At 40.3% G+C, this 13,493-nt stretch overlaps 1 protein-coding gene across 1 annotated transcript in view; it reads left to right on the top strand.

The window, feature by feature from the left end:
- Positions 1–12,843, top strand: part of NAB1 (NGFI-A binding protein 1) — a 28,397-nt gene extending 15,554 nt beyond the window's left edge. The window contains exons 5-8 of the mRNA XM_069860756.1: positions 5,611–5,721; positions 8,040–8,181; positions 9,331–9,480; positions 10,608–12,843. Of these exons, the coding sequence (XP_069716857.1) occupies positions 5,611–5,721; positions 8,040–8,181; positions 9,331–9,480; positions 10,608–10,699 (495 nt within the window). The 3' untranslated portion in view covers positions 10,700–12,843. The remainder of the gene's footprint in view (positions 1–5,610; positions 5,722–8,039; positions 8,182–9,330; positions 9,481–10,607) is intronic.
- The last annotated feature ends 650 nt before the right edge of the window (positions 12,844–13,493 follow it).

Below are 13,493 nucleotides of genomic sequence, written 5' to 3'. Positions count from 1 at the left end.
CATCTGCAAGAAGGGTCGGAGGGAGGATCCATGAAACTACAGGCCTGTCAGTCTGACCTCGGTGCCAGGGAAAGTCATGGAACAGGCCATCTTGAGTGCTATCATGAAGCACATGCAAGAGAACTGGGTGATCAGGCCCAGTCAACATGGGTTCACAAAAGGCAGGTCTTGCCAAACTAACCTGATCGCCTTCTGTGACAAAGTGACTCAACTATTGGATGAGGGAATGGCTGTGGATGTGGTCTTCCTGGACTTTCAGTAAAGCCTTTGACACAGTTCTTACAGCATTCTGCTTAGGAAACTGCCAGCCTCTGGCCTGGACAGGTGAACGCTGTCCTGGTTGGAAAACTGGTTGGGTGGCCGGGCCCAGAGAGTGGTGGGAAATGGTGTGAAATCCAGCTGGAGGCCAGTTACAAGTGGGGTTCCCCAGGGCTCAGTGATGGGTCCAGCCCTGTTCAAAGTCTTTATCAATGACCTGGATGAAGGCATTGAGTGCACCCTTATCAAGTTTGCGGATGACACTAAGCTGTGAGGAAGTGTCGATCTGCTGGAGGGTAGGGAGGCTCTGCAAAGGGATCTAAACAGGTTGGACCAAGGAGCTGAGTCCAATGGCATGAGGTTTAACAAGGACAAGTGCCGGGTCCTGCACTTGGGGCACAACAACCCTGTGCAGTGCTACAGACTAGGAGAAGTCTGGCTGGAAAGCTGCCTGGAGGAGAAGGACCTGGGGGTGTTGGTTGACAGCTGTCTGAACATGAGCCAGCAGTGTGCCCAGGTAGAAAAGAAGGTTAGTGGCATCTTGGCTTGTATCAGAAACAGTGTGACCATCAGGTCCAGGGAGGTTATTCTCCCTCTGTACTCAGCACTGGTGAGAGCGCACCTCGAATGCTGTTTTCATTTCTGGGCCCCTCACCACAAGAAGGATGTTGAGGCTCTGGAGTGAGTCCAGAGAAGAACGATGAAGATGGTGAGGAGGCTGGAGAACAAGGCTTACAAGGAACCGCTGAGAGAACTGAGGTTGTTTAGCCTTGAGAAGAGGAGGCTGAGGGGAGACCTCATTGCTCTCTACAACTACCTGAAAGGAGCTTGCGGAGAGGAGGGAGCTGGCCTCTTCTCCCAAGTGACAGGGGACAGGACAAGAGGGAATGGCCTCAAGCTCCATCAGGAGAGGTTCAGGCTTGACATCAGGAAAAAGTATTTCACTGAAAGGGTCATTGGGCACTGTTAGAGGCTGCCCATGGAGGTGGTTGAGTCACCTTCCCTGGAGTTGTTTAAAAGACAGGTGTATGAGGTGTTTAGGGACATGGTTTAGTGATTGATGGGAATGGTCGGACTCGATGATCCAGTGGGTCTTTTCCAACCTAGTGATTCTATGATTCTATTCTTGTCCTTTGATCCACAAAAAGAGAGCAAGGAAGAGCTTTATTAAATTATATTATCCTCCTTCACCATTATCTGCCTTGGCTGATGCATTGCAGGGTGGTTGCTTGAGTCTCTTCTGTTTTGTCCAGCCTAGTCCTGATTTCTAATAGCTCATGTGGAGCTGCCACTCCTCTGCTTGAGGTGGTATTTCACTGGCTGTTAGATCCTAGCATTAGGAAGTTTTGCCTTCGTTCAGCAATAATTGATGATAAGCAAGTATCTCCAATGACACACTGCAAGGGAGGTGTTTTTCCCCAGGATATTCATTGAAAGAAAAAGTAAAATTAAACGCCTGAAAAATACAGGCTGAAACTTTGGGGGCTTAGGAGAGCAGGAAATCAGGGCAGCCCTTGGGAATATGCACGCTCTTGTTTTCTGCATGGTGAAACCTGAAGATTCTGGAAGGTCTGCTTTCTCTAGACACTTCCTAGTTCAGTAATTCTGGGAAAGGCTGTTTATTTGGTTTTCCTTTTATCTAAAAATATCAGTCATTGTAAAATGCTTGTGAAAATTTCATGTCTTAACTGTACTAATGACTGTTTCAGAAGTAGAATTTGCCAGGATGAGAAATTGAAACTAAGTGAAATAATCTTTCATTTGATAGCATAGCTTTATTAATTACTAAGTGGCCAATGTTGTTACCACTGTTCTTACCAGCACAAGTCACTCTTTCCTTATAAGGAGTCTTCTAAGGAGTTAACCATTACTTCAGTGCATTGCAGTTCTGAGGCACACTGCGAATAATGAACATTTCTTCAAAAAAATCTAAAAAAGAGGCAGGATCACGCAGTAGCTCATTTTTAATTCAGGTGTTTTGGGTTCTTGGGACTAGTGTTTTTAAAAAAAAAAGGCCTTTTTTTACTAGTGTGTTCAGGGATTTTTGAATGTGTGTGCATGTTTGCCTTTAGAAAGGTGGAGGTAAAAATGAAAATGGAAAATGCTGCAGATTTTTCCTTCTATTCTGAATAAGAATTCCTTATCCTGTTTTTAAAGTTGTAATGCTTCGTTGTGGCTCTAGTAGCTTGCTGTCATGCTAACAGCATGCAGAGGATCAGGATGTGGATCATTTTTTTTCTTGTTGTAACTAGCTGACTTCTCTGCCTCCCCTTCTCTGCCTCCCCTTCTCTGCCTCCCCTTCTCTGCCTCCCCTTCTCTGCCTCCCCTTCTCTGCCTCCCCTTCTCTGCCTCCCCTTCTCTGCCTCCCCTTCTCTGCCTCCCCTTCTCTGCCTCCCTTCTGTTTTTAATTCTTTTCTCTTTTTTAAGGTGGAACTGTTTTAATTCACCATTCCTTTACGCATTAGTCATTCATGTCTCCTCAAAGTGTGATCTAACATACTAGTGTAAAAGATTACTTAAAAAAAAAAAAAGATTAGTTCGTTTCCTGAGTTATGATAACAGCTAAAACAAGCCCCAGGGAGCCTGGAGGTCGTTGCTGGGCAGAGCGGTGTGTGCAGGCTGAAGCATTGCTGGCTTGCAGCCACCACTGTAAATTTCTTCATTTCACAAATGCAAAACTCTCACAAGGATTACAGAGAAACAGTGTGCCATGAATTACATCAAATTACCTGTAAAAGCCTTTCTGTTCCCGTGCAAGCTCTCCCCTTCTTGTTTGTAGAGTGGGTGGGTGAGCTGTGGGAGTGAAGCTTAGGCAGGAGAAGGGAAAAAATTCCAGGGAAATGACAAATTAAAGGTGCAGAGGGATTGCAAAAAGGGGATGGAGTGAATTGGGATTTGGAACCAGATTAAAAAATAACCCAAACAACAAAACAGGGGAGATGTGCTTCCTAAATCTGCTCTGTTCAAAGAGCAGGATGGGCTAATAGGGATGGAAATGGGGCTTTGTCCTGCAGAGCAAGGATCTTTCTCACAGAGGTGTTGCAAGGCCGGGGGCACCCTTTCTCATGTCATCTTCTGTGACTCAGTCCCAGCACTGCTTAGAGTGATGAGCTGTTGTGGGACCAGCTCAGAAAGCAAACCAGACTACAGGGTGATCTCAGGCAGCAGAGGGAGAGAGGCCACATGTCCCTGCTGCCGCTTTGTCTTGGGGTTGATGAAGTTCCTGTCTAGAGACAGAGGGCAAGGAAGCAGAGTTTTAAAAATGTTCTTACTGTCTGTGGCATAAAGGAATTGTTCTGTCAGCATCTCAGTTCAAGTGAATGAGACTGGTGGGCAGAGCTTGCAGAAGCTGATTTCACAGAGGTCCATGGGATGAGGGGCACAGGTAGGGAGGCTGGAGTGGAGGCTGGGAGGAGACACCTTCCCTTGGTGCAACTAAGGGAGGAGGGACAGGAGAGAAAATGCCCACCTCCACCATTGCCAAGAAGGCTGCAAAAAAAACCCAGCCTAAGTGTGGGAATTTGTGTTTTTAATAAAAACAGCAAAAGCAGTAGAAGCTACTGTTTGCATAGGGAAAATGTCATTAGAGGGAGCGAAAAAGCACATGTGGGACTGAGAACATCTGCTGTATGAAGCCGCTTAAAAACAACTGAGCAGCAGCCTGGTGAAACAAAAATGCTGCCCTGCGTGTAGCAGGCCCTCCTGACCATCTAGAGGAGAACTGCTGGGGAATCCTGGTGCAGAGCAGGGCAGCACCTGGCCAAGCCTACTTCTCCTCAACCCTGACACCTTCTGAAGGGGCCACGAGGAAGACCAGTGGTGGGAAAGGGCTCCGGCAAGGCGATCCAGAACTGTGTTGTCATCCAAGTGTTATCTGTGTGGTTGACAGGTGACAGTCATGGAAACAGCCTTTGGTTTTGTATTGGCAAGTGATCACAGATACATTATAAAGAGCTGTGTTACCTGTTTTCTTGCAAAAATAGGATCCTGAGTGATAGGTTGTTATGTATGCAGTTCATTATCTTCCTACACATAATTGTCCTGCTCTCTCAAACAAATACAAGTCTGACTATGAAAATGGTCAATGCTCATGGAAATGTGCCTTTGTCACTAGGGGATTAGGTTTTGTGGCAGTTTACCTGGTTATGAAATTTTGCATACCTACCATGTTTGTATTTTCCCTGAGGGCGTATGTTGGGTGGATAAAGGCAGTATACATTGTTTAGACAGATACTTTCTTTTTCCTCCAAGCATAAAGCCAGTTTTATTGGCATTGCTTTGCTCTGAGGGTCTGGCTACCTGACATGGTCTGACTCCCGCTCTGCAGGTCAACGGGCAGCCTGCCGACAGCATGGACCCCTGTGGTTTTCCTGAGAGATTGCTTTTCTGGTTCTTGGGCTGTAACCCATTTGGCCAGCAGTTGTCAAATATGCCACTATTCACATGCCCCTAGAATCCACAAGGAAAATACACCTAATCTTACATACTTTTGATACCTAGGCCTGTGGATCCTCAGTGACAGATGTTGCTGGTTTTGGGTTTGGGTGTATCTTAAGATCTCATATTTTAACAGTCACCTATACTGTATTTTTGTAAAGATTTCTGGAATTTCCTCTTATTTTACATGAGGTTTCCTTTTATAATGCCAAGCAGGATAGATTTCTCATCTTGAACCTTTGCTTCAATGATTAATTTATTTTAACGGAGTCTTGACACGCTTTCACAGGAACTTAATTTGCTTTATTGGTACATACACAAGCTGCAAAAGAGATTTGCATGTCATAAGCATTTGAGGCTGAAAGAATTATTGAATCATGATATTCCATAGTATATGATGTCTTTGCTACCCTACTTTTAGAATTACGATAGTCCATTTTATGGTACTAGTATAGGTTCTGTGTGAAATACGTTGAATTTCAGAAAGCTTTGCTCAGTTTCTCGAGATCAGTATATCCAGCTGCTGTGCCTTATTCTTGAGTACATGTAAACCTGATTTCTTAAGAATTTCTAAAGCTGCTGTATGTAATGAGTGACAGAACCCATGGGCCTAAATCTGCCTGGCAAGGCTGAATGTAATCTAGTTTAATGTCAGTGCCAACAGTAGTCTGAATTCACCTGGAACTGTGAGAAGTGAGATATGATTGTCTGTGTGTGCCATTTTAAATACATAGCAGTTATTGAAGAGTGACTGTATATGTTTTGTGCACAAATTTAAATGAAATTATTAGCTTGCACATGTAAATTGTAGTCCAGAATTTTCACAGAAGTTCAGGAATGTGACTATGCAGAGAGGGTGAATTAAAATCAATAATGTCTCCCTTTTGGTGTTTGGTTTCTTCTTATGCTCAATAGGATGGTTATCCTGATTTCCAGGACACAGTCCAGACGCTCTATCAGCAAGATAAAATGCCACTTGCTTTGGCTAAAGGAAAGAGTGAAGACTCTACGGCTCTTAATTCCCAGGTAGAACAATTACGCTGCACTGTGAATAATACAGGCTGTGTCTTTGTACATAGATTTCGATGTATTGTTTTGATGAATGAATTAATTACCTTCAATTTTCAAAGGCTACCTAGCTTAACTGTGATTGTATTACTCTTAGTCTGTTTACCTTTTGAAATTGTTCTGACACGGTGATACAGCTTTGCCCTTGTTAGCTCCAAGGAGGTAAAATCTAGTGTGGTAGGCTTGAAAATATGTGATTGCCTGTTGGGAGCTAGTAGGATACTATTGGTACAGTATGTGCTGTGTTACTTGTGTTATCAGCTATAAACAGAAAGTTCAAGTTACTGAGTCTAGAGGAACAGAGTAGGCGATCTTAGAGTCCTCAGTTCTGACACTTCTTGTAAGAAGAAAGGCTGATATATTTAGGAAGTGGTGAACCACTGGATCCAAGATGATAAATTGCCTTTCTAAATAACACTTAGCTTGGTGGAACTGCAGTGTTTTCAAGTATCCAGAAAACTTTTTATGAATGAAGACAGATTTATGATTCTTTCTTTGTCTTTTCTGTAGTGTATCCCAGCTTTGAGGCAAAATAGACATCTCCTACTGCCAGTTGTTGCCAAGGAGGGATTTCATGCTAAGTTGCAACAAATTTATTTTGTACAGCTGATTTGGGCAAATGTAATCTCTGCATTTTCATGTAAGGCTGCATTTAGGAGTTACACTCCTGTTTTCTGAGATGAGATATATTACCCTGTCCTTTACCTTGTTATGTTGCGAAGTAGTGTGCGGTCATACAAATCTGTTCATTGTGATACATCTAAAAACAATTATGCTATGTGTTCTGATGTCACATATTGATTAAATTAACTTGATTTTGCAAGCTTATTTCCATCTTGGATATGCTTTAAAGTTTTCTCTGGTCGCTGCTACGTAAAAATGGACTAGAGATTTAATTTAAGCTTAAATGTATCTGCAACACTACACATTTTTCTGTGGTGATCAGAAGCATCATTGCAGTTTAAAATTCTGGGTTTATCCCAATTAAACAGCAAAGATGGCAGGAGTGAGAAATGTTCTGTGCTTTTAAAAACTTACTTTACAGTTCTAAAGTTGTAACAGGAGTAACAGAATAGGAAAGGTAAAGCACGCTTGAAAGTAAACTATTTGAAAGCAGTTTCCTTTTTTACCTACCACCCAACACCAGGCTTGAGCTATCAGTGTTCATCTGTACATCCTGACGAGCTCTAAGTCAGAGTAAGTAAATACCAGTTGTGTCATTATCCTGCTGTCAGGGTCATACTGTGCTGGGGAAGCTCAGATTTTGTGAGTCTGCTGTGCTGTTGTTGTATTTGTAAAGTGATGAACTATGCTGAGTAAGCAGACTTTTATGGGAGGTCAGGGCTTTCATTATCTCCCAAGAAAAGTTTAGCACTCTGCAATTAGTAGACCTCTGTACTAGCTGAAACAATTATGGCATTACCTGAAAGATAAATGATTTTTTTCCTGTTGAATGTGGATGTTAAGTTTGTACGCTCTGTGTTCTTATGTTTATTGTGGCTCTTTTAAATCAACTTTCTTAATTTGTGATTTTATTATTGCAAAATACTTATTTACATTCTTGAAAACAAGATTATATTGAAAGTCAGAATTCTCTTGGCACTGAAGGCAGTGACAAACATTCAGACGCCATTTCCTCCCACGTTGCATTGCATTGTTTAATTTCACTCTTTAGAGGTGTATAGGTCTTGTTCTTCTTCTAGACAGACATTTCGCACCTTTATCCCCCACAAACATACTGTCATCCTACACTTTCAGAATGGCAGATTTTTAATCCTGTGTAGTGCTGTTTCCTAAAATAAAGATTCCAAGATGTCTGGTGAAATCTTGGCATAATTTTTTAGCAGATGTTGCAATTGCTCTTGGAATGCTTTGTGAAGACATGGATTTGAAGAGAGCTGACTGGATAATTAAGACTTTTTTTTTTTTCTCTTGAGATTCTCTTCACGTTAGCTGCAGTCCTAAAGTACAGAAAGTGGGTTTTATGTGTTTTCAAAGAACAGAATTTAATAATGTATTTTTGCATGGATGAATTACAACAACCTGCATTTTGAGTATTCTTGAGTGACTCAGATGTGCAATATGAAAATCTTTATGGGTGCAAAAATATTTTGTTTGTTTGATAGTTCTGAAGAAACTGTAAAGCACACATCTGTATGTATGAGTCAACAAAAACCTATGTCTAGGCTGTTAGTCTTATCATCTGATATTGTTTTTTTCATTGTGTTTTGACTCAGTATGTATATACAGAGAAATTTTTTTTTATTTATTTGCAGTCGGAAAAGGTGATGGTGAAGCAGATGGAGTTTCTTTGCAACCAGGCTGCATTAGAGAGACGTCTTTCCACAGGGTGTTACAGACAAAACTCGGAAGAGCACAGCCCCAATGGCATGTCATTAGATAATGCTGATGGACAAGGTATGGTAGCTTCCAGGCACGGCATTGCTGCCAGCGAATACATTTGATAGTATGCAAGCTTTGTTTGTGGTGTTAATTATCTAGTGTAGCACCAGCAGAACACTGAGTACTGAATGGACAAGACAAAATCTCTGCCCTGAAGTGCTTATGTACTTATGCAATCAGATGTATAGTTGGATTCTCCTCTGTTACTCTAATGTGTCTGAGCAAACTTGCTTGGATCCGCTTGTATAACATGGGGAAGGGAACAAGGTAGGGTGCATTATTATTGAAGGGCAGAATTTGGCTCTAGTTTTATCCTAAGTTTTGAAAACAGAGCAGAATGTTGCATTTCATTTTCATTCTTGCTTTGTGGAAACTGAAAGTAAAGCTGATAATGTAGTTGGTACCCCTTTTTGTTTACCTGTTTGTGCAGTCCAGGAACAAGACTGAGAAGCTGGCTATGTAAATTACTTAAACTAAGCAGATTCTAATAATGTTCTTAGTAGCTTGTTCTTCAAAAAGCTTACTGTTTTGTGGTTATCCCTTTGATTTACCAACTGGCTATTCCTTAGCTTGAATTAATTTAGGAGTGTTTGTTTTGTTTGAGTGCTTTCTGTTTGGATTTCTTTTTTTACTGTTGTGAAATCAGACAAAATGTTATAAACACAAGAAATACAACCAGAAGTTCTTTCATTTGTTTTTTTAAGACCTAGTTTGTTTAAGGGGATATGAGGGAAGAAGCAGTAAAGGAAGAAACTAAGGGAATCAATATAAATAAGCTTTAAAACATAAGTTTTCATTTGTGAGTACTCGTCAAGCAACATGGTACATAAGTATACTGGAAGAACTAGATGTGTGGATTCAGCTCCTCTTGATAGCGCAAGTCTCTTTATACTAGTTATCTGTTGTGCAGTGGGAGTGTGAATTCTTAGGATATCAGAGTTTTTTTGAGCAGAATAAGAGATATTGGTTTGTTTTGGGTTTTTTGGTATGCTTGAGTGTCCTTTTCTAGCAGTGCCTGTGCAATAATCTGCAAAGCAGCTTATTTACAGAAACCCTGTTTTGCTAGAAGTCTTCCCTGAGCAGCTGGAATTTAGGATGTGCTTTTGCTGGTAGGATTAATATGACTTAATTACTCTACTTGGTTGTTAATAATGCTTCTTCCAGGTGAAAGACCGCTGAATCTCCGAATATCAAATCTGCCAAGCAGACAATTACAGCACATTTCACTTGATGGAGAGCAGCATGTTGGAAAACCTCTGTGCAGTGATTTGATCCGGCTTTACCCTGGTGGTGAGGCAAAGTCCCAGTCCTCAGGTTAGTGCTGTCCCTTGTAAATTGCCCTCCATTTCTTACAAAGCCTGTGATGGACTTAGTAATGCATGATGTCTCTTTGTGAAGGACCAAGTAGCTCAGCCTAGCATGCTTTGTACGTAACCTTTTAATCAAGGCTTTGGACAAAACTTCAAGAGGAGCGTTGCTTGCTAATATAGTATCAAAGTGAATATTTGTGAAAAGCTTAGAGGACGCAGTAACTAGGTTCAGATAAGCAAGTTCTGGCAAGTATGGGTCCTCAGAGAGTGGTACTTGCCCAAACTACTGTTGTTAAATACTTATGTTGCTGTCATCGTGATACAGTTTGATTATAACATGACTTCACTCTATATAAAAGAATCAGACTTTTTATAAAATGACCTTTTGTTCTGGTTTATAAGGACCTAGCACTGTTTCTGTACTGTGAACCAAATCATGCAGTAAGTCTTTTGAACTGGGTTTCCCTTTCACTGACTTCTGCTCACTGACAGTCTTGCCATTTACGTCTGGCATTGGCAGAAACTTGTTCTAAGTTTGATAGAAGACAGCAAGAATCCCTTGTGAAATCTGCATGGATGGTTTCGGCTTCATACTCAGTGTGCTTGAGATAAAGCCAGGAATCCTTCAGACTCTTGGAACTTTAGGAATAATAAGATTCTGTCTGAGTTTGGAAGATGCAATAGGAAAGTGATTATTTGTAAGACAGGAGGCAAAAGTAGTTGTTCTGAAGACTGGGCAGTGTGTTGCATCTTCCACTTTGGTATATTGCTGTCTTAGCTCACCTTTTTTGAGTCTGTCCGAGTCCCAGTGATAATTCACTTATTGAAATTCCTAGTTGGGGATTTTTACCAGTTCCCTTTCAAAGTGCAAGTGAAGAGTGCCTTTCCACTAACCCCAGCTCCCAGAGAGAGCTGTAAATCAGCGGTGATAGCTTTGTCGTGACTGTGATGTGACTGAGGTGGTTCCAACCCAGCTGAGTTAAAGCACACCAGGAGGAAGCAGAATTTATTGCTTCAACTGTTAGTACCCATATGGTTTGTGGACCTTTTTTATGAATTGAGAACAGAATATATTTGTTTCAAGCAGTGTTTTTAACATATTTTCTTTCTTTCTTTCTTGTCTTAATGCAGAAGGCCATGGTATTTTAAAGGATTTTCCTCATTCGGCTTTTAACAACATAGAAAGGAAGGTCATAAAAACAGAACCTGAAGACACAAGATAGTCATTCTGCTCTGGAAAACGGTGTCATAGTAAAGATTGAAACTCCACAAGAGAATAAAAACCAGCCTTAATAACCAGTGTTGCCTCATTCAAATAAGAGATTTCAATAGCCAAAGCCTAAGAAATGGTACAGTAATCTGTGGAAACAGGGAAGTAAGAGACACTGCAAACTCAAACAGTAGTACAGGTGGATAAACATTCCTGTAAAAGTGGTTTTATAATGTGGGAAGATTCACAAATTAATATTGTGGGTCTTCATTATTTAAGAATGTATTATGTATTTGTATAACTTATCAAAGTAAATCTAGATGTTGGGACATGTATTGAGTCCAGTAGATGTGGCTACAGTTCATTTTACTTGAAATTTCAATGTCTATTTTAAGTGTACCTAGCATAGATACGGTTGTTAAAGATTGGAAATAAAAATCCTTGGAGAATTAGGAATGCGAACCTTGGGACACAATCAACAGCAAGTTTGCAACAATATTTGTAGAAAAAAAAGAAAATGCATAAAACATTTCATGGTTTAAAATGTTCTGTTGATATAGCATTTGATAGACCTAGACCCTGATTCTGTGTTATAGCGGATGTACTTGACCCAATACTGTCATTACATCACTTTCAGTGGTTTCAGCAGCCTTTATGTACCACACTTAGAGCGTAATACCTACCTACAATTCAGGAGCGTAGGAAATGCAAATTAGACTATGGAAGAATCCATATGATTGGCTCCCATTTCATTGGGGAAAACTACGGTTTGATGTACTGTACAATTACTAAAACCTGGTTTGGGAGGAAACCCAAGAGACCAAGTAGCATGGACAAAAATTGTAATTCAGACCATTATAACTTCGTGTGACTTCTTTGTGGATCATTAAAAAAAGAAAATCATCCTAGGTGTGACAACAATTGAATATGATGCAGGATTTATGCATCCGTGTAAAAGGTTGCACTTGACATCCAGAAACTGCAAGATCTTTTGGAGGGGGTAGGCAAGGAGTTACGTCTTTAGCATGTGACTCCTTATTAAGTGCTGTCCAGCCCACATGACTCTATGAATATGCATATACTGCATACAATATGCCAATATGTTTCTTTATATGTGTGTTTAATTAACATCTGTGTTCTTTATTTATTTGACAGTTTTTATTTTTTGTACATTTTCGCTTTTGCAGATGTCATTTTGTCTAAGGAGAAACAGTCAGCATATGGTGTGTTTTTGTGCGTCCAGTTTTCCTCTGTGCAACTCCCTTAATAACAGTTGCTTTCCTGCAGTCAAAATAGTTATATGACTTAGTTTCTGAATACAGTTTTTGCCTACAACGTGTTCTGGAGGGGAAAGGGGAGCTAAAGAAAGCAAGTTGCCATGCTAGTGGGTAAACTTCCACATTCAGGTGTGCACTTCATTGTCTGCAATTTGCTTTGTGTCATAGATGTGCATTAATGATTCAGTCACAGGTCTTATGTTGTACTGAATTGATCAGCAAAATGTGAGCTGAAATGTCTACACTGCAGTCTCTTGTCACTGTAAACATATCTAATTATTTTATCACTTTTGATTTGTGGAACAAAGCTTTATAGTAGAAACAGCAGTAAACAACTTTTTATACTATTAAAATGTTTGGGATTTTTAAAAATGTTTCTTGAACTGTATGGTACTGTTTTACTTACTGAAGTATCTGACTTTAAGCAATGGAGTTTGCAGCTTTGCTTTTAGAAATAAGAGATGGAATGTGTAGTTATTTCCTCTTTCCTGTTGTGTGAGCTAGTAGTATGGATAAGATATTTCTTTGGTTTTTAATGTTAGCCAGTGCACTGGTTAGCTGAGTAGCTTTCATGAGATGTGTATGGAATTTGTTAAAGGACAGCTTAAAGTTTTAACTGTGCAGCTTGAGTGGTAGAAGGTACCAAGCAACAAGACTTTAGAGATGCAGGAAATGTTTTGTTTATCAATAAACACCTGGCACAATCAAAAGTTATGTGTGGATCACAGAAGAAGCTCTTAAACTTGCTAGTCTCTTCAATTAAAGTGAAGGGAAGGAAGAGCAACTTGCTAATCAGCACGCTGTTTCAGTTTGAGTCCAGAATTTATTTTGTAAACACTAATGTATTAAATTTGCTATAAATTAAAGTATATAACAGTTATATTTTTGAGTTGTAAATACAGTACTTTGTGTCATGACCAGTTGGTTATCTCTAGAACAGTATTTCAGTTTATAGTCCATCAGGCCATTTCAGTCTCGATAAGCTGGAAGCAATTTTTTTTTGGTTTGCAGCTTTATGTATTTTTTTTAGCCTGGGGGAGGTGGGAAGTATGTTCTGAGGCTGCACTTCCATTTGATCATAGCAAATATTCAAGTGTTGGTCTTCCCATGACAAAGGTCTTGGTGGACAGCAGCTTGGCTAAGCCTCTGGACTCTCAGGTGGAGGCTTGCCCTCATCTTCTCTGGAAGGGCTGCTAGATTCAGGGTACTCTGGATCAAAGGCCAGCCCTGCAAACGATGCCTGTTCCTATTCATATGTTTATATTGTTGCATACAAAATAAAATTCATGGTGAGAACTCTTTAGTTTCCCCAGGGGGTTTTCTTTTTTTCTTTTTTCTTTTTTTCTTTTTTCTTTTTTTCTTTTTTCTTTTTTTCTTTTTTCTTTTTTTCTTTTTTTCTTTTTTTCTTTTTTTCTTTTTTTCTTTAGTTGTATTTTCTAAAAGGAGATGTTAATTTTCTGGTTCCAGGGAGGAGGGGTGATCTTGAACTGCAGCTTTCACTCGTGGAAACCTTTTCCTGCTTTAGTGATT

Source organism: Phaenicophaeus curvirostris, chromosome 7 (assembly GCF_032191515.1).
Source record: "Phaenicophaeus curvirostris isolate KB17595 chromosome 7, BPBGC_Pcur_1.0, whole genome shotgun sequence".
In the NCBI taxonomy this organism is placed as follows: Eukaryota; Metazoa; Chordata; class Aves; order Cuculiformes; family Cuculidae; genus Phaenicophaeus; species Phaenicophaeus curvirostris.
Note: the sequence above shows the minus strand (reverse complement) of the source record. Positions and strands in the feature narration are given on the sequence as shown.